Source organism: Diabrotica undecimpunctata, chromosome 9, assembly GCF_040954645.1.
Source record: "Diabrotica undecimpunctata isolate CICGRU chromosome 9, icDiaUnde3, whole genome shotgun sequence".
NCBI classification, from domain to species: Eukaryota; Metazoa; Arthropoda; class Insecta; order Coleoptera; family Chrysomelidae; genus Diabrotica; species Diabrotica undecimpunctata.
This window is the reverse complement of record NC_092811.1, coordinates 104,094,921-104,121,875: the sequence shown is the minus strand read 5'-3', so window position 1 is coordinate 104,121,875 and position 26,955 is coordinate 104,094,921. Positions and strand designations below refer to the sequence as shown.

General features: G+C 33.3%; 1 protein-coding gene across 2 annotated transcripts in view; it reads right to left on the bottom strand.

Annotated features, from left to right (window-relative positions):
- Positions 1–22,693, bottom strand: part of LOC140449834 (uncharacterized) — a 31,422-nt gene extending 8,729 nt beyond the window's left edge. Inside the window, exons 1-4 of one of the 2 annotated variants that reach the window (XM_072543198.1) lie at positions 22,553–22,693; positions 11,841–11,903; positions 6,687–6,851; positions 913–960 (exon numbers count right to left, since the gene is read on the bottom strand). In XM_072543198.1, the coding sequence (XP_072399299.1) occupies positions 913–960; positions 6,687–6,851; positions 11,841–11,903; positions 22,553–22,594 (318 nt within the window). In that variant the 5' untranslated portion in view covers positions 22,595–22,693. The remainder of the gene's footprint in view (positions 1–912; positions 961–6,686; positions 6,852–11,840; positions 11,904–22,552) is intronic. The other variant, XM_072543199.1, reaches the window with a different exon arrangement.
- Between the last annotated feature and the right edge of the window lie 4,262 nt (positions 22,694–26,955).

The window sequence follows — 26,955 nt, the reverse complement described above, 5'->3', positions numbered from 1 at the left end:
TGTATATATATTTAATATTATAAATATATTATATATAATATTACATACTTATATAATATAATATATATTAATATTATTATTTATGTGATATGTTTTGTATTATTTATTAAATGTTCATAATTATTTTAGACTTTTGTATTTCAAAATAATCACTGTATGATAGACAACTGTCAATTTTGAAATCCGTTAGTATCATGTCTAATTGGCAAATCTTTTACGTGTATGGTTCATACGTTCATACGTTTATTTTTGAAATATTTAAAAACCTCACATTAATGTTATTAAATATATGTAATATACGCAAATATGCTAAATTTTAAAATAAAATGAAAATTTACAACATAATCCGAGTTGTTGGTTTTTTATTTTTATCTTCGTAAGTTATATATATATATATATATATATATATATATATATATATATATATATATATATATATATATATTGGCAGTTTTAAATACTTATGAATATTACAGTTTAATTTGTATTGTATTATTATATTGAATTATGTTGCAGTGTATTGTATTGTAATTTTTATATTAATAACAAAATAAACAATGAATTTTACTGCAGAGTATGTGTAAACAATTTTTTTGCATTCAACTCCTTTTATACATATATGAAAATAAAAATATATATTTTCATTAAAATATTGATACAATCCTTCATTTACTATACTCCTATTACAGGTCAAATGTTTTTATACCTATATACCTAATTCTTTTTCTCTTTCTGCTCTCTCTTACCTATAGCATTAAATATGTAATGATTGTGCAGATTGACTCCCACATAAATTTGTAACGGCGAACGCGTGTATAGAAGTATAACTTCTACCGGCAGTCCCACTGGACTGCCACACCCGTTTTTTATTTGTTTTATGCAAAATAGTCCCTACATTAAGATTATACTTACGTTTATATTTGTAGACGATTTTGAATTAGTTATATTTCCTGAGATAATCTAAAACAATAATTACATGATATATATTTGTGGGATATATTAATTTAAGAAGTCTATGGATAACCTCATATTAGCCTCAAATCAGATCAGTTCATTTAGAGAATTTTTATGTAAATAGCTATTTTAAAGTTTCAAAAATATTTCTTGTTAACAAACAACTTTTATAATGATATTTTTTGGGCTAAACTATTCTATCAAGTTTTAGACTTCCATTACTACTTGCATAGTTAGCGGATTTTTAGCCAAGAGCCAAGAGCCAAGAAAATGAGTAAAATTCAGTCTGCAATACAAATAACGTGGTTTTATATTTTAATAATTTTTGTAGATACATATAATACAACTACATAATACATAACCTAACTTGCTCCTTCGGATACCAGGTGACCACCGGTTGTAAAAAGTCTTACTTGTAGAAGCAGGGCTCTCAGCGAGTGGACATTTCTCCTTTAGCTGCTCGTGGGAACAGTATGAAACCAACAGTAAAACAAATGGAAGAAAAAATGGATCTGCACCAGGTTAATAAACGTATTCTCGAAAAATACATCTCCAAAGTATTAAAAGTCCTGGAATCCCCTCAAGCTAAACTCGAGGGAAAAAGGAAAACACTCAGTGGGCGACACGGAAACAGTTACATCTTTTGAAAATAGGAACACCATATGAGAAAACTTAGAAGAGGTTCTACAAATAAGAAAACCTACGAAAGAGAAAGAAGGGGATACACTCTCTTCTGCCAAAACCCATGGGAAAAGAATCAGGTCAGATGCAAGCATCTCTGAGGGTGCGCTGTTAAAATGTTCTCGAATTCTTCTTCTGGTGCCCCATCCAATTAGTGGATGTTGGCGACAATTCTGGCATACTCCTCTCGGTCTTGTGTGGCCTAAAGAGTGCATGGGCATCGAGGTTTGTCCAATCCCTTGTTTTTAAGCCATGAGTATTCCTTTCTTCTGATGCACGGTTTTCCGTCTATCTCCCCTTCCATAATAAGCTTTAAGAACTGGTACTTGGAATTTCGAAATATATGACCCAGACAAGTAGTTTTTCTTCATTTTATTATTCGCAGCATTTCTCGTTCTCTGCCCATTCGATTTAATACTTCGACATTTTTTGTGTGATCTGTCCAGGGAATTTTAAGTAGTCTTCTAAATACCCACATTTCAAAAGCCTCAAATCGGTTCATCACATTGGTCTTTATGGTCCAGGTTTCTACACCATATAGCAGTAAGGAGTAGATGTAACATTTTACAAAGCGATATCGAAGCGTTAAGTTAAGGCTGCTGTTGCTTAGCAAGGTTCCCATATTAGTAAATGCTGTTCTGGCTTGCTCAATCCTGCTACGTATCTCTATGTCTTGATCTAGATCTTCAATTATCCAACTACCGAGATATCTGAACTTGGCCACCTTTCTTGGGGTTCTAGAATTAAGAAGATGAATTACAAAGCACCCTACATAACCAGTACAGCTTAGCCGTCCTTACAAGCCGTTGGCTAGAAGATCTACCAGAGGACGGCTAGAGGTTAAATTCTATGGGATGGCTTCAGGTAACATTTGTTGACGACACAAGCTCCAAATGGCTAATTGAGTTGACTGAACTACTGAATCTATGGGAAGGAGCAAAACTTAAGCCGATCTGCGTAAAAATTAGATATGTACTGCATACACATCTGTTGAGTATAAAGGTACCTCAATGGCTGTTGAAAAATTCTTAATCTGACTGCAAAACGTAAGACTAAAAAGTACTCTACTGTGAGAAATCTAGTTCAAGAAATACTTGCATTATCTTAATACAATATCCATCTATAAAAGCTTTCGAGAAATTAAACTTTAGGCCTTTCTTCGGATTTGGACAGATCACCATCAGACCAAAGATTGTTAAGAGAAAGGAGGAGTTGAACCATCAAGGCAAAGAAATCAGAAGCATGTTTTCAAGCATGTTTTCATACAAAATAGGCATACCATTTTCCGTAGTGTAGGTTCGTTAGAAATGTTTTTATCAACATAGTATTTCTTAAGGAAGTTTTTTAATGCCTCATTGTTTAGTTTGTTAAAAGATATATTACTTGCAACTAAAACTTTAGTCCATAAAGAAAGTCCATATAGAACTCACTACCAGATTATTGACGTTCTGTTAGAAGACGTTTACATGATTCTTCACAATTTTGTCTTGATTGGCAAATGCTTATCTTTACATGAGGTTGCACTTGAAACTTCTCTGTAAATAGAATCACTTTTTCACAAACACATTGGAAAAATCCTATACCAAAACAATTTTCAATTGAAGGTAATTAATTGGCAACATCGCACTTCAAGCGACCAAACGATATTCCCTTTATCAACTTTGCATAGGCGTACCAAAATAATATTTTAATTATTTATTTAAACACATAAGTAATTACTAAAAATTAAATCTAAGATCGATATAATTATTAAATTATCATGTGTATTTTGACAGGTATCTTATAGTTGTCTAACAACATAAAGTAACATTTTATTGTTACATATTATAGAGTGCCTAATACAGTACTTCAAAAATAGAAAACTTTGCATAATAATTATTATATTGGATTTAATATATAGAAGGAGAACTACCAACTAAAGTGATAATGGCCTAAAATAAGCTTATGAAGTTTCGGAATCCAGCGACTCGTCGGAAGAGGAATCCCCAGTTACACTTAAGTCCATTATTATTATTTTGTCAAATACAGTGTCTACCATCCTGTCCAATCTCCACATTTATTTTTCTTTCTTGATTACATGGGCTACGGCATTAGCCCAATCTTCTTTCCGTATCCGTTCCATTGCTAGTTCTAACAAACGTTGGACATCAGAAATTTTATATGTCACGTTTTCACGAGCTACTTTAGCCCAAATTAATTCTATCGGATTTAACTTGCAATGGCAAGGAGTAAGTCTCAAAATGGTAATGCCTTTAGCACGAGAAATTGTGTTTACAACATGCTGGTGATATCTGTCACGACGCTGTCTAATTACACTTAGCCTTAACCATGTCCTCGAAAAATTGAATTCCTTTTTGTCCTAACCAACTCTGTATGTCTGTTTTTCTGGTGGCCTTAGTTGGCAGATGTTCTACTAATCGGCTGTAATTAGAAGCGTTATCCATCACAATTACCGAATTTGGCTCGACTTATGAAAGAAAGGATTCAAACCATTTTTCAATGCATTGGGCATCCATGTCCTCGTGATAATCCCCCGTTTTTTGGGATAACACAATTGAGCACTATCGTCTAAAAAGCCACTCTCACTACCTATATAGGCGACAATCAGTCGTTGCCCTTTACCCATTAGTCCTCGTAACCCTGTTGATAAACCGTCTACAAATGCTTGACGATAACTCTTTACAGTATTATCTTGTCAGATCTTAGATAGTGTGACCAGCATTTACCCACATTTCGTCCAGATAATAAATCTTTTTGTGGGCAGAACGAACCTCTCTAATAGAGCGAAGGTATCTTCGTCACCATTAGACTAAATTTTCTCTTTCTATTAAGACATATTTACGGGATTGTTTGGCATATATAACTTTTAAATCTTCTTTTATTATTATTGTTAACGTCTCTTTGCTCATTTTTTGAATGAGATCATTCTCCATTACCTGTGTTCTAATGGAGTCGAGAGTTAGCGCTTTATTAAAAAAAAAGAATGAATAGTAGTGCGTACAAATTTTTTTCTCGTAAGGGATTCTTTTTTATCTCAAACGCTTATCGAAACAGCATTAACAACAATTTTTTTCAAGCAATCCATTAGTAACCTATGTTACAACTGAAAATAGTGAAAAAAGAAGAATAATTTTATAATGTATATGCACATATAATATGCATATAATCGAAAGTCCCCTCATGACTAATTAGTTAGCGGACGACAAAAGTTATGCGAAGCCGGCCCTGGGGATCAACCTTTCCCGAAGCGTGTGGAGTTACTTTTGTCCTCCGGAGGCGTGTCAGCCGGGAGCTGACAGCCGTGCCGGACGCATCAAGGAATTTGGATATCGGTCAAAATACTTGGAAATTCCAAGTTTGGCCAAATCCAAATTTCTAATTGATTCGATGCAGGGAAATTCCACTTTTGCTACGTAAAACAAAGGATTTGTTTTACATAAAAGCAGGTAGATTTTCTCTCATCGATCAGTCGAGCTTGCCTCTTCTACTGTAGACCTAGTCGGTGCTATTATTGTTCCAACTAAGTTATTGTTTTATTTCTGGTTTCCTATATACCATTTTTATTTTAGCATTATTGTATATTCAGACCTTTTCAGGTTAGAATATTACATTGATCTATATTTGTTCATGTACTGATTGTTTGATATTTTATTTGATTATTTTGATTGTTCATTTTTCTTGTATTTTGTGTCTAAGTTGTTCTTCCGTAAGTTAAGAACACTTAGAAATATTTATCTTGCTTGTTCTATTTTATATTTTAATTTGTACTTTGTCTAAGTAGTTCTTTCCGGTAAGTCAAAGAACTCTTAGAAATATTTCTCTGAATATTTGACTTGTTATTTTAATTGTTTGTCTAAGCCGTTCTTTTCCGGTAAGTCAAAAGAACACTTAGAAATATTTTCATAATCATTGTTGCATTATTATTTCCGATATTTTATCTAAGATATTTTCTTCCTTAAGTTAAGAAAATACTTAATACATTTGTCTCTTTCATTTTCTATTTTATGCTAAGTTGTTTCTTCCGTAAGTCAAGAAACACTTAGCAATATTTCCACATATTTTACTATATTTGATTCTCTTGTTTATTTTCTGTTCTAAGTTGTTTCTTCCGTAAGTCAAGAAACACTTAGACATATTTCTATAATCTGTTTCATTTTTGCATTTCTCGTTTTATATTTTGAGTATTTTATTTTTCCACTCTAAGTCGTTTCTTCCGTAAGCCAAGAAACACTTAGAAACATTTTTTTCCTTTGCATTATATTTTTATACCATTTAATTTACTTGTTTACTAAGTTATTCCTTCCGTAAGTCAAGGAATACTTAGATCATTTTTACCTATCTGTTTTCCATTTTTGCTCTGTTACTTTGTAACTGTTCCTTGGAACCGTTACCTTTAACAGATATTTGTCACTGGAACTGTTATTTATAACAGCGGTGGTATTTAACCTTTCTACCAGCGACAAACCAAAGATGGTGAATACCCGATCCAATTCCGGGGATAGGAAGAAGCCCGAAGAGCCGGCGATGGGTCCTACAGGCCCAAATGCCCCCTCTCGGCAACACTTTGAATAATCCAGAGACACCGCATAGTTTGGTTTTGAAAACATACCGTGAAGAGGAATAAATCGAGAAATTTCAGGACCGAAAAATATTATATATAAAAACATAGAACGAATTACATTTTGATTAGTTGGTGTATTAAATTTATATTGTTAAATCTAAAATAAATATATCAAGCAAGTTGTACATAAATCATATAAATTAAGTAATTGCATTCTAGTTTTTAGTGTTATTAAATAGGTGTTAGAATAAGTGTAAATAAATTAAATAATAAAGACTTAATAAATTAGACTGTAAATAAAAACATTACAGTTACGAGCAAAATAAAGCTTTTAATAATACCTGCCGAAGTTTCAGACGAAACGCCAAAAAAAATAATTCACTACCGCCTCCTATAAACCCAGAAAACAATGTATTGTTACAAAAATATCTCTATCAGTTGTGGAAAACAACTAAATAAAAAGTTATTAACAAAAGTTAAAACATCATACCTTTATTGGGGATGAGTATGGAGATCTCCTGGACGAGTGTGATTTAATTGAAAAACCTGGACTTCTGGAAAGATTTGTTTGAGAAAATGTCGATAATCGAGTAGTGCCAGCTGTTTGATCATTGACAGTCGCGTAGCTAGAGGCTGTAACATTTCTTCTTCTTAGCTAAAAAACAAAACGAGATAAGCTGTAAATTACGTGAAAATAAAAAAGTCTATGTGATAAAGTTTATTTTAACTAACAGCTATGTATATAGCCGGATTTGTAGCGTGATTTGTCTGCCGGTACATATTCTCTATTTCCCTATGTCTAACCAACTTTCATGCCCCAAGTTTTTCTTGGTACATTTATCTTTTTAACTCTACTTTATATCTGTATGCATTCTTCTGCTGTTTCTGTTTCATTTCTTTTTTTTTGGTATCTCTAAGTATTGTTAAGTTTATTTTTCTCTTTCTTAGTTATTTTGATTGTCTGTTACATTACTTTTGTCATTTCCAATGAAAACTGTCTGATTTTTTAAGGTTTTAAGATTTTTAAGAATAAAAGACGAAAGAGATAAGAGAACTGAAACAGACCAGAGGAAAAAGGAAACACCAACGATTCTTGAAGTTAAAGATGCAGGTAAAAACTAGGCAGAAACAATTTACCCTGAATAGATAATCTGCCAGCTTGAACTATGTAAAGAACGTAACCACGATACCATTATTAAATGTAACTGTAATAGTTGCTTCCATAAAGTCCTCGTAGACACACCGTCTCAGGACTTGCAACTTCAACGTGGAGTCATATGTCGCCATGTTACCTAATCCAACGGTAACTTTAACATCATAAGTATTTATAAGATATAATGTCGAACAAATGTAACTAATTATTTGTTAACGGGTTTTTACCCATATATTTAGTGGCTACATTCATGTACTCCTAGACACCGATGATGGAATGATGTATTCCGAAAACGTTTTGTCTAACACAGCCCGTTAGGGTTTTTAAATATATACCTTTTACAAAGGATTTTAATTAATTTTTTAATATATGGTATACAGCCAAATACAGGAACGTAGATTCCTTGTGGATACCGTACATATTTAGATGCTGCAAAGTCCAGATATGCTGAAATAAGCTGTTGTTTGGTATGTATTAATACAGGATTGGTGACACCCATGATGAAAACATTTTTTTATAACAAAACTAAATAAACTAAATTCAAAAATCACACCATATTTATATTGTATGTATATTGCAGACATATATATTTATTATTTCATATTATCTACAAAACAGAAAACTTTCCCAATATTGTAAATAATCACAAGAAAACTAAAATTTAACGGTTTATACTACGAGATAGTGGATAAAACAGATACAAAAAATATATCTAAAAAGAAGGTCTTCAAGAGAAAAAAGGCCGCAAAATTTTAAAGCAAAAGTAAGTCTTTTAGTTTAATTAGAGTAATTCGACTGAGAAAATTACATATAGACGTATATACAAGTTACGAATATAAGCAAAAATAGAACGAGATATTAGAAAAGAACTAATATGTACGAAGAATACAAAAAAATCGGAATAAAACTAAAAAATGTGTCTCTGGTGCGGGATTCTAACTTGATGCAATGCTACGAGACTCTGGATAAAACAGAAACAAAACTATATCTAGAAGAAAGGTCTCCAAGAGGAAAAAAAAGTAGAAAAATTTCAAAGCAAAAGTGTTTTAGTTTAATTAGAGTAATTCGACTGAGAATTACATAAATACGTATATATATAGATTACGAATATAAGCAAAAATAGAACGAAATATTAGAAAAGAACTAATATGTATCAATAAAACAAAAAAATGAGGATAAAACTAAAAAATGTACTAAATCGGCATGTATCCATAAAACAAAAAAATCAGGATAAAACTAAAAAATGTACTAAATCGGCTTTTAATAGATATAAACGATATAAAACTGCTGAAAATCATTTGGAATTTAAAAGAATAAGAGCTAAGATTTATTATTAAAAAAAGCAAGCAAGAGTCATGGAAACAGTTTGTTTCAGAAATCAATATATTTGGAAAAAATTTACATCACTCTACAAAGTACTTAATAAAAGACAATCAGACATTTGCGTCCGAATGCAATATATCTGAAAAAATGGCAAATCAATATTGCACCGCTTTTAGTGATGAAAGCTATTCAATAGAATGCTTAAATAAGAAACGATTCGAAGAAAATAAAGGAATATCATTAATTAATGACACTTTATTAATAAACAATCCTATAAGCTTTACTGAAGTTATTGAAACTCTTAACTCCATTAGAAATACTAGTCCAGGACCAAATAACATACCTGTGCTTTTTCTAGAGAACCTACTACTAGTAGACCAAAAACTATTATGGCAACTTTTCAATTTTATATGGATCAATAAGGTATTCCCACAAATATGGCACTCGTCAATCATAGTTCCAATATACAAACAAGAAAAACCGAAATTTGAAGCAGACTTCTATAGACCAATCTCTCTCACGAATGCAATATACAAAAAAAAAGAAATAAAATTCCTAGGGATGCAACCGGACTCAAAATTAAGCTGAACAAGTCATATACACTCGCTAAGACTATCGTGCCAAGCTGGACTAAATTTTATGAAATCTGTATCACATAAAAATTGGGGAGCAGATTTTCCAACTCTAATAAATTTATATAGAGCTTTAATTAGATCAAAACTAGACTAAGGATATTGCTCAAAACTTTGGATACTCTTCAGAGTTGTTAGAGTTATTCTTGGAGCATATAGCACCAGTCCTGTGAACAGTCTACTCTGTGAAGCTGGAGAGCCACCCTTAAACCTAAGAAGAAAATACTTAACTCTATCGTGTGTCTCGAATATAAAATCTATCCTAAACAATCCAGTACTCCGTCACGCTGTTGCTAACAGGTTCCAGGAAGTCTATCAAAAAATAAATAGGAGTCCTGTACCTTTCTATGAACTAGCTAATAGATACTTATTAGATTTTAATATTGAACTACCTTTCATTTATCCTACTTGCGAAATAAATTTATGTTTTCCTTGGGTTGTTGCCTCTCCGCTTTTTAACCTTTAACTTACAGCATATAAAAAAATATCGTGATAACCAATTTTTTTAAAACTCACCTTCTCCATGTTCTCACACAGTACAAAAATTACCATGTTATATACACGGACGTATCTAAGACCATAAATGGAGTAGGAGCATGCTTTGTGATATCACATGAACATTCCATCTATAAATTGTCTCATGAAACAAGTATTTTTACAGCAGAACTATTTGCCATAATTAAGGTCCTAACCTTTATTGTAGACAAAAACTTCCCAAATCTCTTTGGGAATCCCAAATCTCATAATACCTGATTCACTTAGGTGTCTGACATCAATTTGGGTACCGTCACACGTTGGAATAGATAGTAACGAAAAGGCAGATAGTCTAGCTAGGTCCGCAAAAACCAGTACATCCGCATCAGTGGAAAATCTAACGGTGCATTTAGATTTAAAACCTTACCTTAAAGCAAAATTGCACGATGTTTGGCAAAACCAATGGAATAGAAGCACCGCTAAATTGATAGAAATAAAATCTTCCGTTCTTTTATGGAACTTCTGGCCTTCAAAGCGACAATATCAAGTCCTAATAACACGTCTCAGATTAGGACACACTTCTACAACACATGAATACTTGTCGAAGAGAGAAGAGGAACCAGTGTGTTTTGTTTGTGAATGTAAAGTGACAGTGAAGCACATTTTGATTGACTGTCCAATATACTCAGTTGAAAGACTATATTACCACATTCCAAAAACTTTAAAACAACTTCTAAGAGAATCTAAATACGTAGCTGACTTGATAGAATTCTTAAAATCTATATAAAATTCAACACAATACATCAATAATTAAAATATATATTGTATACATTATTATGTAATTGATATTTTGTATATGCCTATGTATGTCTTTATCACTTTTTGTATTTTCTTATGCTAATAACCCTAAGTGGTTGAAGCAAAATAAATAAAAAAAACTTTGGAATTTTTATTTAAGTAAGTGCCTGTTTGAATGGTTCTAAAACTTCAAGAAAACGAAAAATTGACGGATGCGCCGAATAGAAACTGGCATTAAATTTAGCATAGAAAGGTTCACATGCATTTGTGCTCCTTTCTACACTCTTGCTAAGTTCAGCCCATAAACAAGGCGGAAATACGGCATCTACGGAAATAGAATTGTCTATCATATAGTCAGCAAATAATTGTAGACTTTCGTTTTCGGGTAGTATTAGTATAGTACCTACTATAGGATAGTAGCTCGGGGACGAATTGATGCCGATCAAAACTTCGTATCCATTTTATATTCGTATTTAACTTACCCTTAATAATGGCTCAAGATTATGACGATTTAAACTATATGGCACGAAAATTAATTGAAGAGTATGATATATGGGGTCTAGAAGTAAATCAAAAGAAAACCGAATAGCTGTGCATTGGAGCAGAACAAAAATATCTCATATTAGACGATAACACTACGATAAAGCACTGCTGTGACTACAAATACCTAGGTATCACTATTTCACAAGATGGAACATTAGACAAAGCCATAAGAGAGAGAAATACGTCAGGGAGAAAAGCCATCACAATGTTAAACACCATTTTATGGGACCAATACATCAGCAAAGAAAATAAAAAGAGGATATATGAGACTATAGTAAAAAGTATCACTTTATACAGCTGTGAGACATGGCCACTGAAAGAAAAAACACTGTCAACGCTGAAAGCGACGGAAATGGATTTTTGGAGAAGAGCCGCAGGAAGATCTAGACGAGAAAGGATTACCAACGAACGCATTAGAGAAATAATGGGAATCAAACGAACAATCACAGATGACCTAACAACAAAACAACTTATCTGGTTCAGACACATACAAAGAATGGACGAACAACGAATGCCAAAAGAAATACTAAAGTGGCAACCAGAAGGAAAGAGAAAACGAGGTAGACCGAGAAAAAGTTGGAGCGAAGGAATAAATAAAGAACTGAGAGAGAGGGCCATAGAAGAAGATCTATGGAACAACCGGTCTAAGTGGCGATTGAAAGTCGGAAAACGGCGGAGAACGTTATAAACCGACAAGTAGTAGTAGTAGTATTTAACTTACCCCAGGACTTTTACTGAATGTCTTCTGAGTATCATTTGTAGGAAAATCTTGTTTTGATTCTATCTACAAAATAAAAAAAAATATATTAAGGCTGCACCATTGATTGTGCATACTAGATTTGACTATAACAAAGATGACCCTCGCAGCGGATTAATGGAATTACTTGAGTAATTACCTAAGTAATATGTTTTATTGTTGTGCATGAAATGTTAATGACTGCTTTTTAATTTTAAAGAATGTACATGAATAATAAAGCATGTTTGTATGGGAATAGGGGAACGACGGGTAATAGCGAACAGCGGGTGATTGCGAACATCACAGAATACATGCGTACGTCATCTGTATCATTCCGTTTTAAACTTCATTTCGTGCTGCCTACTAGTCTGCACGTGGTGGCATAGATACACAGTTGCCCCGTATTTGTGGGATTTTTTACTGCGATTTATTTGTTTTTGGTGCTTGCACTACAATTTTAGCAATTCAGAAAATAAGGTATGTACCTAAACACTTGATGGTTTCATTTAAATTGTTAGAGTTAGTTAACTTACTATTATTTAACCTATAAAATTGTCCTATTACGGAGAAGTTAAATGTATTTATATTATGATTGTTTCGTTTCTTCATATTCATTTCCAAATCGGGTAATCACGAACAGATGTTCGCGATTACCCGCCAAGTGTTCGCGTTTACTCTTTTAATAATTTGGCTTAGATTCTTTACATTTTTGCTTTTCTTTTGCTTATTTAACAATTTGTATCTTTTTCAGATGCCTTTTAAACGGAAACGAAGTACCAACAAATTTTCATGGACTGATGATCAAATGAAAGCTGCTCTAAAGGCAATTGTAGAAAGACGTTATGGCCTAAGGGAAGCTGCACGCCAATTTAATATACCTGTTACAGCATTACAAAACAGAGTCTCTAGAGGCTTTTACAAAGGCAGGCTGGGTGCAAACACTCTCTTTTCAAATGAACAGGAAGAAGAAATGAGTCGTCATTTACTAACGTTATCTAAAATATTTTATGGATTAACCCCAATTCAGTTGCGAAAAGAGGCCTTCGCTTATACAGAGAACAAAAAAACAGAGAAAAACAAGAAGCAGGTAAAGACTGGTTATATGGATTCATGTCAAGGCATCCTGAGTTAAGTTTCCGTAAACCTGAAGCAACAAGTCTTAATCGCATTCAAGGTTTCAATAAGGATCAAGTCTCAAGGTTTTATGACAATTTGGGTAAGCTGTACGATGAATACAAGTTTCCACCTACTCGAATATTTAATGTCGATGAGACTGGCATTACAAACGTAAATAGGCCTAATCGGATCAATGGACCTAAAGGCCAAAAACAAGTTGGAGCCGTTACAAGTGGAAAAAGAGGCAAGAACGTGACGGTATGCTGTTGTATGAGTGCCAGCGGATCTTTTACACCTTCACTATTCATTTATCCAAGACTGAGAAGAAATCCTGCTTCTCAGTCTTTGTACTCCTGTTCAAAAAGCGGTTGGATGAATATACCTACAAGAGATGATCCCATTTTACTGGTGCTGGACAATCACTCCAGTCATTGCTCTATTGCAATTTATAATTTTTGCAAAGAAAATGGTATCATTATGCTGTCAATACCTCCACATACCTCGCATCGTCTGCAACCACTAGACGTTAGCTTTTTCTCATCATTGAAGCGAGCATATGACGTTGAATGTGATTCGTTTTTTAAAATCTCAACCCTATGAGAAAATTGAAATATGCCATATAAGCACTTTATTCTCAAAGGCGTATACTAGAGTTGCAAGCATAGACAAAGCTGCAAACGGTTTTGAGAAGACCGGAATTTTTCCATTCAACCGAAATACATTTAATGAAGAAGACTTTTACAGTTCAAACGATAATCAAACTCAACAAAATAATAGCCAAGAAGGTCTTTCACAAACTATTCATTTACTGGAACCCCAACCAGGCCCTTCCAAAGAAAACCAGATATGTGAAAATACCGAAAATGTTTCATTCAGCGATATCTTGCCTTTACCGAAAGAAAAACAAAAGATATCTGTTCCGAAGAATGGTGGAAGAAAAAAACAAAGATCCGAAATATGAACTTCAACGCCTTTGAAATTAGAACTCGAACAAAAGGAGCTTGGAAGGAAACAAAAAAAGAAAAAAGAAATTGAACAACAAAAATTTTTAAAAAAGAAAAATAAAACTGCAAAGAGAAAAGTACTACAATCTTCAAGCGAAAAGAAAGATTCGACATCATATAAAGATGATGAATCTGATGACAATGACGATATTAATACCGACTATTGTAATGAAGGAGAATCTTGTTTAATTTGTGGTGAGTTCGGGAAAAGCGAACTTTGGTTCCGTTGCATTATATGTGGTGGATGGGTGCATAAATTATGCAGCGGCTCGGACACACCGGACAACTATAAATGTGATTTTTGTTAATAGGTAATACTGTTCGCCATTACCCTTCTCATGTTTATTATTACCCGACATTTCGGGTAACAGCAAACATTTCGTGAAAATTTTTAATTGAGTTTTTTTATTATTAAAATTTTTATTTTTTATTATCCAATAACAAAAATTAATAGCTGTATTACTGTTAGCCACTCTGTAGTGGTTTCCGAGTTTTCAACATTTTTATATTTCAAATAAACTTATTAAATTATTTTCCTTAAGTGTTCGTAATTACCCGTCGTTCCCCTATAATATAAAATTCGTACGAACGTATTTATTTATTATGGTTTATCAGAATTGTTTTCTAAATATTTTATATTATTTATATCATTATTTGTTTGAATTTAGTTAGTTTGTATTAATATACAGTACGATGCAAAAGTATGAAATAAATTGATTATTTCAGACACAGATGACTTTTAAAAAAATTTTAAAACCAGTCAATTTTAATTTTTGAATGACCATCAACTCCTATAATATGTGTTGGACATTACGTCATCAGTGTCGGCGTAATGATGTAATCGAAGATTTTTTTAAATACAAACCGAAGTCACGGAACACCTCATTTGAAAGGTCTCCTAATCGCCTTTGCAACGATGTATTATTCGAATGTTTATTTCTACAGGGTTAACTAAAATTTGTACTCATTTAATCAAAATTGCGTTACTTTTGAGATCATACTACCTACCCTCTTTTCCTTTTTAATTTTTAGTAATTTAACAATAACATTTTAAATAATGTTTTTGTCTATTATGGTTCTTCTTCTTATGGTGCCTATCCTCTGTGGATGTTGACAATCACGTTGGTCCATACATCTTTGTTGACAGCTGCTCTAAATAGATGTATGGTAGTCATTCCTGCCCACTGTCCGATGTTCTTCAACCACGATGTCCTTCTGCGCCCTTGAGATCTTTTACTTTCTATTTTGCCTTGTAAAATTAGTTGAATTAGTTGTACTTCTCATTGCGCATCACATGCCCTAAGTATGTCATCTTTCTGATTTTAACGATACGCATAATTTCCAGATCTTTATTCATACGTTGGATCACGGTGTTGTTTGTAACATGATGGATATAGGAAATTTTAAGCATGCGGCGGTAGAACCACATTTCGAAGGCTTCTAATCGTTTGGATGTTGCCTCCGCCAAGGTATAGGACTCGTGTTCTTATATCAATGTACAGGTGCATATTACATAAAATCTTCTGAAGACAGCTTTCGCCTTTTCTATACGACATCTTTTTTCCTGTAAGTGGTCCCATTCCTTATTTAGGCTGCGCCCAAGTTATGTAATTTTGTCGATTATTTTCAAGGGTTCATTATTAGCTATGAATTGGTGCTGTATTACGTCGTTTTTACTTACTACAAGAATTTTGGTCTTCTTACAGTTTAATTTCATGCCGTATTTGTCACAGGCTTCCACTACACGGTCTATTAATGTTTGCAGATTGTTCGCATTATCAGCAATCAAAACCGTATCGTCCATATATCTTAAATTGTTTATGATTTCACCATTGATTTTGATACCTTCTCTTAAACCATCAATAGCTTCCCTGAACAGCATTTCCGAGTAAGTATTGAACAACGTCGGTGATAAAATGCAGCCCTGACGTACTCTTCGTTTTATTGTGAATCTTGGACACTCACTGAAGCGATGGAGAAGCCTTCGAGATGTGGCTATACAGAAGAATCCTAAGGATATTATTGACGGACAAGATAACCAACGAGACTGTACTACAAAGAATGGGGAAAGAAAGAGAAGTGATGTATACGATAAAAAGGAGAAAGTTAGAATATCTCGGACACATAATGAGAAACGACACTAAATACAGATTACTGAAAATAATCCTTCAAGGCAAAGTATTCGGAAAGCGAGGAATTGGAAGAAGAAGAATATCATGGTTAAAAAATCTGAGGAAATGGTTCTCCACAACAACAACTAATCTATTTAAAGCATCAGTTAATAAAATAATTATAGCCAGAATGATCGCCAATATTCGAAATAGGCACCAAAAGAAGAAGATAGATGAGTGGAGTGACAAAAAAGGATACAATTAGGAATAAGTATATTAGGGGAAGTCTAGGGGTGGCTCCAATTAGTGCCAATATGAGAGAGCATAGGATAAGATGGTTTGATCATGTTCAACGTAGAGAGGATAATCACTCAATACGAATAATTGCTATTCTGCATGTTCCTAGAAGTAGTAGGAGAGGAAGACCAAAAAAGTTCTGGGGGTTACGCTAAGGCAGTACATGTCGATCAATTGAATTAATATTAATATGACCCAAGATAGACACTTATGGAGAAATGTAATTAGAAACACCGACCCCGCATAAGGATAAATGCAAAGGAAATGATTATGATTGTCTAGATTTCTAAGATAATGGCGTGTTTGTTGAGTTAATATTGATAATAATAATAATAATAATAATAATAATAATAATAATATTGATAAATATTAAATATATTTACAAAAGGAACATTTTTATTCTCGAGAGAGAAAGAGAGAGAAAATATATCTTCTGTCTCCCTCTTACCTATATCTTACATATGTAATGATTTTGCCGATTCACTCCCGTACAAATTTCCAACGTCGAATGCGCGTATAGAAGTATAACTTCAAAAACCATATGTTTCATGCCATCTAAAGACTAGGTGATACTTTTAAGAATACTCATATAATAATATAAGATTTTTTTTACAGATACAGACAGAAATATATTTTTAAGCAAAAATTGAATTACTGCTTTTGTTTAATTACTCTATAGTACAGAAGTAAGAAATTTTGTTTGGCTGAATTGCTAATAATGTCAATTTTGAGACCCCAAAAAAGATGCAAAAAAATTTACCACTTCTACCCCCCGGCTTTCCCCTAAAACTTCTCTCGTAGAGAGAAAAACTACAAATGTGTACAAAAACTGCACTTTTCACGATTTAAATGCATTTTGATTTTTGTCGATAGGACACTCTGATCAAAAGATATCGAATTTTTTTAAAATTGATTTCGCGCTCGTAACTGACGTTGAAAATCACCGGTAGCTTCAAGTGTTGTTTCTAAGAGAACGGTTTGTTCTACAAAAAAGTGTTAATAGACATTTGTTCAAAATTATCTCAGCTACAATTTTTATTTAACACATACGTGAAATATTTTTTATTTATAGAAATGCGAAGGGAAATCAGGATTTTTGCTAAAATTATTAACAGTTCATTCCATTTTAAAATCTTTATCTCGTTTTAACGTTTATTGATAAATAAATGCATCAAAAAACTTTTAAAATAGCACATTTTTAATGGTTTTCAATAAACTAATTTTTTTTCAGTTTTTTGATAAATTATAATGGTTTTAACTTATAGAAGAAAATTCTAACAATCAGCCATATTTCAAAATATGCGAAAAAAAATTAATGACTTAATGACTAATAAAACAATTGTTGAACAGTAATTGAAGACCTGCCTGGAAAAACGTTGTAAGCGACAAATTTTGATAAAGTGATGTTTCAGTAGAAAAACGTTCTTTAAGGGTTAAGCAAACTAGTGACACCATCTATTAGAATGAGTTTCAATTAAATGCCCTCCTTACAGAACTACAAAACACGGCGCGAGAGGAAAAACGTTACCAAGAAGATACGGATACAGCGGAGCAATGACAAGACTAATCTCTTCGTACTTGAGCAATCGTAGTTTCAGAGTTCGAATAGGACAAGTCCTATCCAAACTCGGGAACCCGGAGGCTGGAGTGCCACAGGGAGCGGTACTGTCACCTCTACTGTACACAATATACACAGCAGACATACCCAGAACACCAGGTACAGTACTAAGCCTCTATGCCGACGACACAGCGATAGCGGCCAAACACAGAAATGTGGACATAGCGGTAAACAACTTACAAACAGCGATAGATGACATAGAAGAATATAGTTTAAAATGGAAAATCGCTATTAACTCCGAAAAGACACAGAAGAACAGGTGACTGTGCAAGACAATCTCATCGAGTGGAAAATCGAAGCAAAATACCTCAGAGTAATCATGGACAAAGGCTTAACGTTTGGCTTAAAAAGCCAACATGGCAAGAGCATCAATAAGAGGCCTAGCAGGAAGAAAATGCAAACTAAAATAAGATTAATAAATAGTATAATTCTTCCTATACTAACATATGCATCTCTCGCATGGGAACACATGTGTAATAAAACAAAAAAGAAAATACAAGCGGCACATAACAATAGCCTAATAGAAGCAGTCAACGTACCGAGATACGTTGCAGAAAGATTCCTCTACAGAGAACTACAACAAATTAGTGTGACTGATATAATGAAGGAAAAAGCAAGGACAAAGTTCGTGGAGATAGTGGTCACATATTGCGAGAGATCATGAGGTACGACGTTTTCCACAAATGGAAGCAAAAAAGACCCAAACAACAAATAGTAGAATAAAATCAAAATACTAGAGAGAAAATCAACAAACACACTAGAGATAAAACAAAACACCAGAGGGAAAACACTCAAAAAACAACAACAACAACGCACAAAGAAGATAGTTCGTAGCTCATAACACTCGTGGACAATCACAAAATACAACGTGGGCCCAGTTGCCTTAAGTGGACAAACTCTATATTGTCATATTGTCACATATTTGCATATATTTTTCAATGTTATAATATAGATTTTATACTAATTATGACTTTTTGTTTCAGGGCTACCTACAAAAAATCAAAAAAACACAAAAAACGGCCTCGGCCACAAAAAAAAATTAAAAAACACGAACAAAAACTGGCGCAAGACAACAAAAAAAACTAACAAAAAACCCCCAAAAACCCGGGCACGTAGGCCCCAACCCCTTGAGCACTAAGTCGCCGAACTGAGCCTAGCTCAGAGCGGAGACTTGAGGTTCAAGTAAGCAATTTTTGTTTGCGGATAAGCCACAGTAAGATAACAGGATTATAGCGACAAAGCGCTGTCCTTAGTTTTGAATTCGGTTAAGAAACCATGTTGGAGTTCTATTACGCAGAACTCCTACATGAAGAGCATTTAGCTGATAGTTGTGCCCCTATCGCGCATCGGAGTGCTATAGTTGGAAAGGGATGGTCTGGAGCATTGGAGCGCGGTGGAGTGACTCCTGTTTTTACTCGAGTTAATACACCTCGCTTCAATGAATTGTTACACCCTAACGTAATTCTTAGGAGTGAATATGTCTCACAGGCTGGGTTTAATTAAATTGCTTGATTGCTTGCTTGCTTGGAAAAACTACTTCTACATTAAACATCGCGGAGTGTAGAGAGTTATCATCTACAACACGTGTCTTAAATCATCTAAATAAAGTTAAAAAACGACAAATAAATTTTGAAAACAAAAATGTTCCTATTTCAAAAAATTGCCTCCTTATGTGTAAGTGGAAAAACGTTACATGTGTTGAAAATCTGTATACTCTTATTTTCGTTTTTCGTGCATATTCGTTCCACGAATGTCAGTTAATTACCCTTGAAATGAGACACAACTTATTTATTGATTTCTATAAGAAAACATACAATGAACAGTTACAATATTTGGGGTAATGTATGGAAGTAGAGGAGCCAAAGAGAAGAAGGGCAGATGAAGCCACCTATTCTTGAAACTAACAAAAAACACTGCCTTAACCCTGACCTAAACATTAACAAAATGTTTGAGCTGTATATATGTATATTGTATCCAGAAGTTGAAGTAAAATTCCATACTTACAGAGAAATATTCACAGAAGATTTTAATTTGCGTTTTGGAGTTCCTCGCTCCGATACTTGCAAAGTATAAATAAAATTTTTATAAAATTGAGCGCTGCGGAGAGCGAGGAAGAATGAATGAAGATTTAAACTGAATCCGTGCTAGATCACCGAAAAGCAGAAAGTGCATATTCATCTTTGAAAGCTGATGAAGAAGTAGCAAGTTCAATTCTAATGTGATAATTTTAAGTGTGGATTTGCAACAAGTCATTTTTATACCTAACTTATCACATTTCAATGTTTATTACCAGCGTCAATACGCAAATTACAATTTTGCTATCCACAATATGAGAACCGGCATATCTACGTTTCGTGGACCTTAAGAAGGCATTTGACCGGGCCAAATTAAAAGACGTTATCCACTTACTGTACGCAAGAGAGTTACCTCTAGGAATAATCAAAACGATCGAAAATATCTACCAAAACAACACAATAAAAGTAAAAGTAGAAGAAGAACTAACAGACCCTATTGAAGTTGATTCAGCTATTGAAGCTGTTGAACCTGATTATGGATGAAATAATAAAAAAAGTAAGAACTAAAAAAAGGATACCAAATGGGAGAAAAACAACTTTAAATAATCTGCTATGCAGACGACGCAATACTACTCTCTCAAAGTGAAGATGATTTACAACGTACGCTGCACCAATTTAATATAACCGCCAGAAAATTTAACATCTTAATTTCTCAAAAAAAGACATAATGCGTGGTTACAACAGCAAATTTACTAAGATGTAAATTAGAGCTGGAAGAATAGAATAAGTGATGGAGTTTAAATATCTAGGTATCACATTATCTAGCTCCGGAAAGCTCGAAACTGAAGCGAAAGATCAAGTAAATAGAGCAATCAGAGCTGCAGGCTGATTAAATAAAACAATATGGAGAAATAAAAAAATCAGGAATGAAACGAAAGGCAGAATTTACAAACAGTCATCAGACCAATAATGACGTACGCGGCAGAAACAAGACCTGACATATAGAGGACAAAAAGGATGTAAGAAACAGCTGAGATGAACACTTGTATTTTAAGGTATGTTCTTAAGAATTTTAACAAAGTAGAGGTTGGAGCAGAACACGAAAACTTATACTGTGGTCTGATCGATGTGTGGGCCAAAATAATAATTGGAATATGATATCATTGTGTCACTATCTAATGTCAGCAAAGTTTTTTACCAAAGTAATTCAAAAATTTTTTCTATCCGGACACAGCTTTTTATCCTGTGATAGGGATATTGCGCTCATCGAAAAGATAAAAAAGCAGTCAGCTATATTCCACTCAAGATGTACTTGAGCTAATCAAATCAGCAAGATCAAGAAAACCTTTACAAGTTTTTGGAATAAATCAGGAGAATTTTGTTGAGTTGACTTCAGTTGAGAGTCAAATTAAGAAAGACAACAATAAAATAACATAAGCATGTTTGATACAGGTCACAGCTAACGAACCGACCGACTGTTCTGCGGATAAGACAAACGTATAATATTCTGCAAGAGGACGAGCTGCAGTCCGAAATACAGTTTACAATCTTATTGAACCAGAAGCCTTGCCTTCATTATACAGAGAACCTTTAACTATTTCTGACAAGAAAAAAACAGCCTTGCTGAAAATGACTGAAAGTTTAGAAGAACAGTATTTTAGTTTTTAGTTTAGTTTTCATTTTATTGTAAATTGTCTGCACATGCAACTTCTGATTTTGTTTATCTACCATGTAAGTTTTAATGAGAATACATTTTTTTTTACTTTTTAGTAATATAGTAGTTTTCATATTTTCAATTAACTGTAATTTTAGGACATTTTAGTAATGCTCACATTTTCCTAGGTTTACAACATTGCAAGGAATATCGTTTATAAGTACAACTTATTAGCGGAAAAACATTGCATGTGCGTTAACACTAGGTGCACATGCAACGTTTTTCTTCTACAAAAAATTACTTTTTGGTTTTCGACGCACATTAGTCTTTTGTTCTGTGTTATTTATATTCAAAGTTATTAGCTTATTAGGAATACACATAAGTAACACTTAAATTCACAAAATTTGGTAAATAATATTAAGTAGTTTTTTGTTATTTTCTGACAAATTTCATTTTGTCGTTTGCAACTAAATTCTTATTTCTCTGAAAGCAGCTATTAAAATGGGTCCAACATTTAGTAAGAATGATAGACAGCATACAAGTAAACAAAGTTTGGCAGACTATGTAATAATAAAAAGAGATCCAGAGAACAACCCAGAAAAACGTGGGACGGCGTGAAGGCGAGGAGCATAAACAGACGACGAAATAGCTGACACGATGGAATACTAATTAAAAAAAAAGAGTTATGGAGAGAACTTATTTATAACTCACAACACTTTACCGGTTTACTAGTTTCTATAATTGTGAAAATTACTAAGTATAAGAAATAATAGTATCAAATAAGGTAACTCGACGTATCTACTAAAAGTTAGTTATAATATTATAATTATATATTTAGATCATATATCATGCAATATGAATGTAGTTTGTATAGAAACTTACTGTTGGGGTTAATGGACATCCACATTTTGATTGCAAACTCATAGTCCTCTGTAATACCGGAGTGATTCTTGATACGTGTACCTAATATAAGTTGCTAAAAATTTTATACTAAAGACCTAATAGGTTTGGTAAAGAATGTTTTTTAAATTTTTTGTATATAACAAAAATAGTGTGTTAAATTAGGCCAGTCAAATCGTAGAGCTTTTGTTTTTATAGTCATCGAGTGATTTAATAGTCATATAAGATCGGTAATTCTCTCGAATTTAAATTGAAACGAAAATGGTTGACTACTTATTAATTTTGCCATCGAGAACAATATGAAAATTATGAGCTCCAGCTTTAATAGATAAGAGATTTATAAAACATCAAGGATATATCTAGATGGCAATATTACTAATCAAATAGACAATATATTAATTTAAAGTAAACGCACAAGTAAATACCAAACAACGGTGCAGTTTTGGTATTTACTTGTTCGAACAACGTCCATTCAAAAAGTTGGAAATCACTTTCCTGAGTCGGGAGATGGCTTCCTGCTCCGTAATCGGTGCTTCGGTTCGGGGTAATTAAACAGTTATTTAGAAGAAAGGAATATGTTTTTAATCTCCAAAAGTATGCTAATAATATTAAGCAATTAGCAAACAGTTTAATCTTATTTTAGCGAAACAAAACTTTTCTTTTCCCAATAAATTTACAAACTGTATCAACGATAAAATAAGTAAATGATTTGACAACTGACTAACAAACAATTAAGGAACAATCCACTGATATGTTTCTTTTTATTCTAAACAATCTTATTAAATTAAACTGTTATTTTATCTAGGTTATTGGTATTTATTACGCTTCACTTCACTCTAGTATCTTCGGTATTTCGTTAGGAACGAAGAGTTTCAGCCTGCGTCTGGCAATTGGATCGGTCATTAATTCCGCTGTTAAGACATTTGGGTGTCTGTGTAAGGGCATAGTTTTTGGAATAACCACTAATTTCAGCTTTATTCGTCATCATTTTGAGATCTTTCGCAATATTAATATTACAATTTGGGATGTACCATGGAGCGTTGGTAATCATGCGTAACACTTTGGACTTATAGCTTTCTAATATTTCGATGACTTGATTCCACTTAATTTTTTATAGGGCTATCTTAAGGAACGGGTCTATGTAAACAGAGCGACTAATTTAAATGATTTAAAAGATCGCATACGTCTTGAAATGCAGGCAGTCTCTCCAGAAATGATCAATGATTATATTCGAAACTTTCAAGATAGATATTATTGACAAAAAACAGACAGTCAACACTTTGAGTACATTTTGTAAGAAAAATGCATTTTTTTTATTTTAATTGCTACTTTTTAAAGTTAATATAAATTGTTCCACAATTATATGTATTATGAATTTGGAAATTTTTCTAGTATTATATTAGTGATATGGTATATTACATTACTAATATGGTACTTTTTTGGTATTATTAAAAAGGAAAAATAAGCTTTTCTGTGATATATCACTCGACCTAGGTTTCCATAAAAAAAAAAATGAAGGTAGCGGTGATACACTAAACGCTGACGACATAAACATTTAAAATATTCTTTAGAAATTGCAAAATATCATCTCATTCATGATACTAAAATTTCATAAATATGCATTCATTCAACAGCAGGAAGTTTACTCCGCAATAATACAGTTAAAAGATGGCAAAGCGGCAGGCCCTGATAATATACAAGCAGAACTACTCAAACTAATGGACAACGAATCAATAGCAATAATCGCAAAGATATTCAACAACATATACAACTCTGGAGAAATACCAACAGAATTGCTGAAATCTGAGTTTATTGCATTTCCAAAAAAACCAGGAGCCAAAAAATGCGAAGATTACCGTACTATAAGCCTCATGAATCATCTCCTAAAATTGTTCCTAAAGATAATTCATGAGAGAATCTACAAGCTGTGTGAAAGTCAAATTTCCCCCAACCAGTTCGAGTTCATAAATGCTGTTGGTACTAGAGAGACTTTGTTCTCAGTACAAGTCTTATTCCAGAGATGCAGAGACGTCAACTGCGACGTATGCGCATGTCTGGTTGTTTACGAGAAAGCGATTGATCGATTACAGAACGCCAAGATGATGCAAATACTAAAAGAAACAGGAATTAACACCCAAGTTCTGAAAATAATTAGAAATCTTTACTGGAATCAGACAGCAAACTGAAAAAGGTATTCTACTAAATGGTTACCGGCTAAACAACATCAGATATGCAGATGACACAAAAGTATTTGCGGACAACTTAGTCCTAGACCTACAAGTTCTTATGAACAAAATCACGTATTACAGTCAAGAATATGGACTCAATGCAAACGTTAAGAAGACAAAACTTATGATAATTAGCAAGAAAAGTATAACAGAAGGTTACTCTACGTCAACCAAACCCCTGTAGAAAGAGTGACGCACTACAACTACGGCAACTCGGCATCATACTAAATGAAGAATGGACCAACAACCAGGAGATTAGAGCACGCATCGGAAAAGCTAGATCCACCTTCAATCGGATGGGGGCCTTCTTCAAGAGTCACAACCTCTCTCTTGATACAAAAGTAAGAATGCTGCGATGCTACGTCTTCTCTGTCCTTTTTTATGGTGTTGAATCGTGGAACTTGAATGAAGATATGTGCAGAAAACTGGAAGCATTTGAGATGTGGATATATCGGAGAATGCTTAAGATCCCGTGGACTGACCGAGTCACAAATGAGGAGGTTCTCAAAAGAATGAATAAGAACCGAGAGGTACTGACCACCATCAAATCCCGAAAGTTACAGTTCTTCGGATATATTATACGAAATGAATCCTGATATGCTCTCCTTCAAGCCATCCTGTAAGGAAAAATATTTGGAAAACGAGGTTACAGGCAGAAGAAGAACATCTTGGTTAAAGAACCTCAGAATCTGGTTCAATACAACATCTGTGCAGCTTTTTCGCGCTGCTGCAGATAAGATAAATATTGCCACGAGGATCGCCAACATTCGTAACGGATAGGCACATCAAGAAGAAGAATATTTATTGGTTTCAGAGAAATTACCGTGTTTCCATACTTTTTCGCTACCCTGTATATATATACATAATATATTTATATAGAAATAACTAAAGTTGCTGTTTTTAGTTAATTGTTACTTGTTACTTGCGCATTGACTTTGTTGTATGAATTATTGCCAGTTTCGAGTAACTGAAATGTGATCCAATCATATCCATTTATTACTAGAGTGAAAAGTTTTTTAGTTATCCAATAAAATATTGGTAAATTCAGATTCTGAACTTTGCGAAAACAATCGATATTAAAAAATAACTCATTACCAATGATTTAGGTATGTTTTTGTATACTAATTATACCTTTCTCACACAAAATCCATTCTTAGAGAGAGCCGCCTATAAATTGTTCTTCAATTAGTTTGTTTAAGAAATATAAAATAAAGCAATAGCAACATTATTATTGCCATAATTAACGAATTCCCATAGCCTTCTCAAATACTAATGATATATGTGTAAACAACTTTCATTGATCCTTACAAAAAAAAACCAGACGCAGAAATGTAGGTTAGATTTTATCTAGATGGGTGATGTCAGGCATCCGATGAAAAATAATAATGAATGATTAATAACTTCCAAAAATTGTTAATTTTATTAGAAATATATGTCATTTATAACTGTTTTAAATACTTACCATTTGTTACTATTAATATATTTTTTATATTTACTTCTTTAGCAAGGTTAGCGCCCTACTGACAGACTATAAATTATTTTCTCATAGGAACAGGGTTATGTCTCGGAACAGGACAAATTCAACGATGAGAACCAATGCGAGGAAAAGGAAAACAAAAAATATTCTTCCAATCGGTATGTTAAACGTAAAACCAACTAATCACAAGAGAATAAGAAATAACCAAAGAGCTTAAAGAGAAGAATATTAATATCTGTGTACTTCAAGAGCCAAAGGAAAACAAAGAAGGTCAAATTATGTTAGACAACTACCTAATGTTCTACAGTGGTGTTGCAAAAGAAACCATAGCCAAAGAAGGAGTCACCCTATTAGTACACCAGAAACTTGGAAACTAAGTAGAAGGCTGTAAATACGTCTCAGACAAAATGGTTCGGTGAAAGATTAAAGTAGATGTCAAGCCCTTAAATATGACAACAATTTATGATTCTGAGAACAACAGAGCTGCAATTACACGAGACAGTTTTTACGAATACCTCCAGAGCATAGTAAACTAAATCCTAAAGAGTGAATATTTGTTGATTATGGTCGACTTATGCGGTCAAATAAGAAGAATAAACCTCGAAGGCTTCCTTTTAGATTACATAAGTATTCAGAAGGGTGAACGAGAGGGATATAATGTCTCGCAATGCTTTTTAATT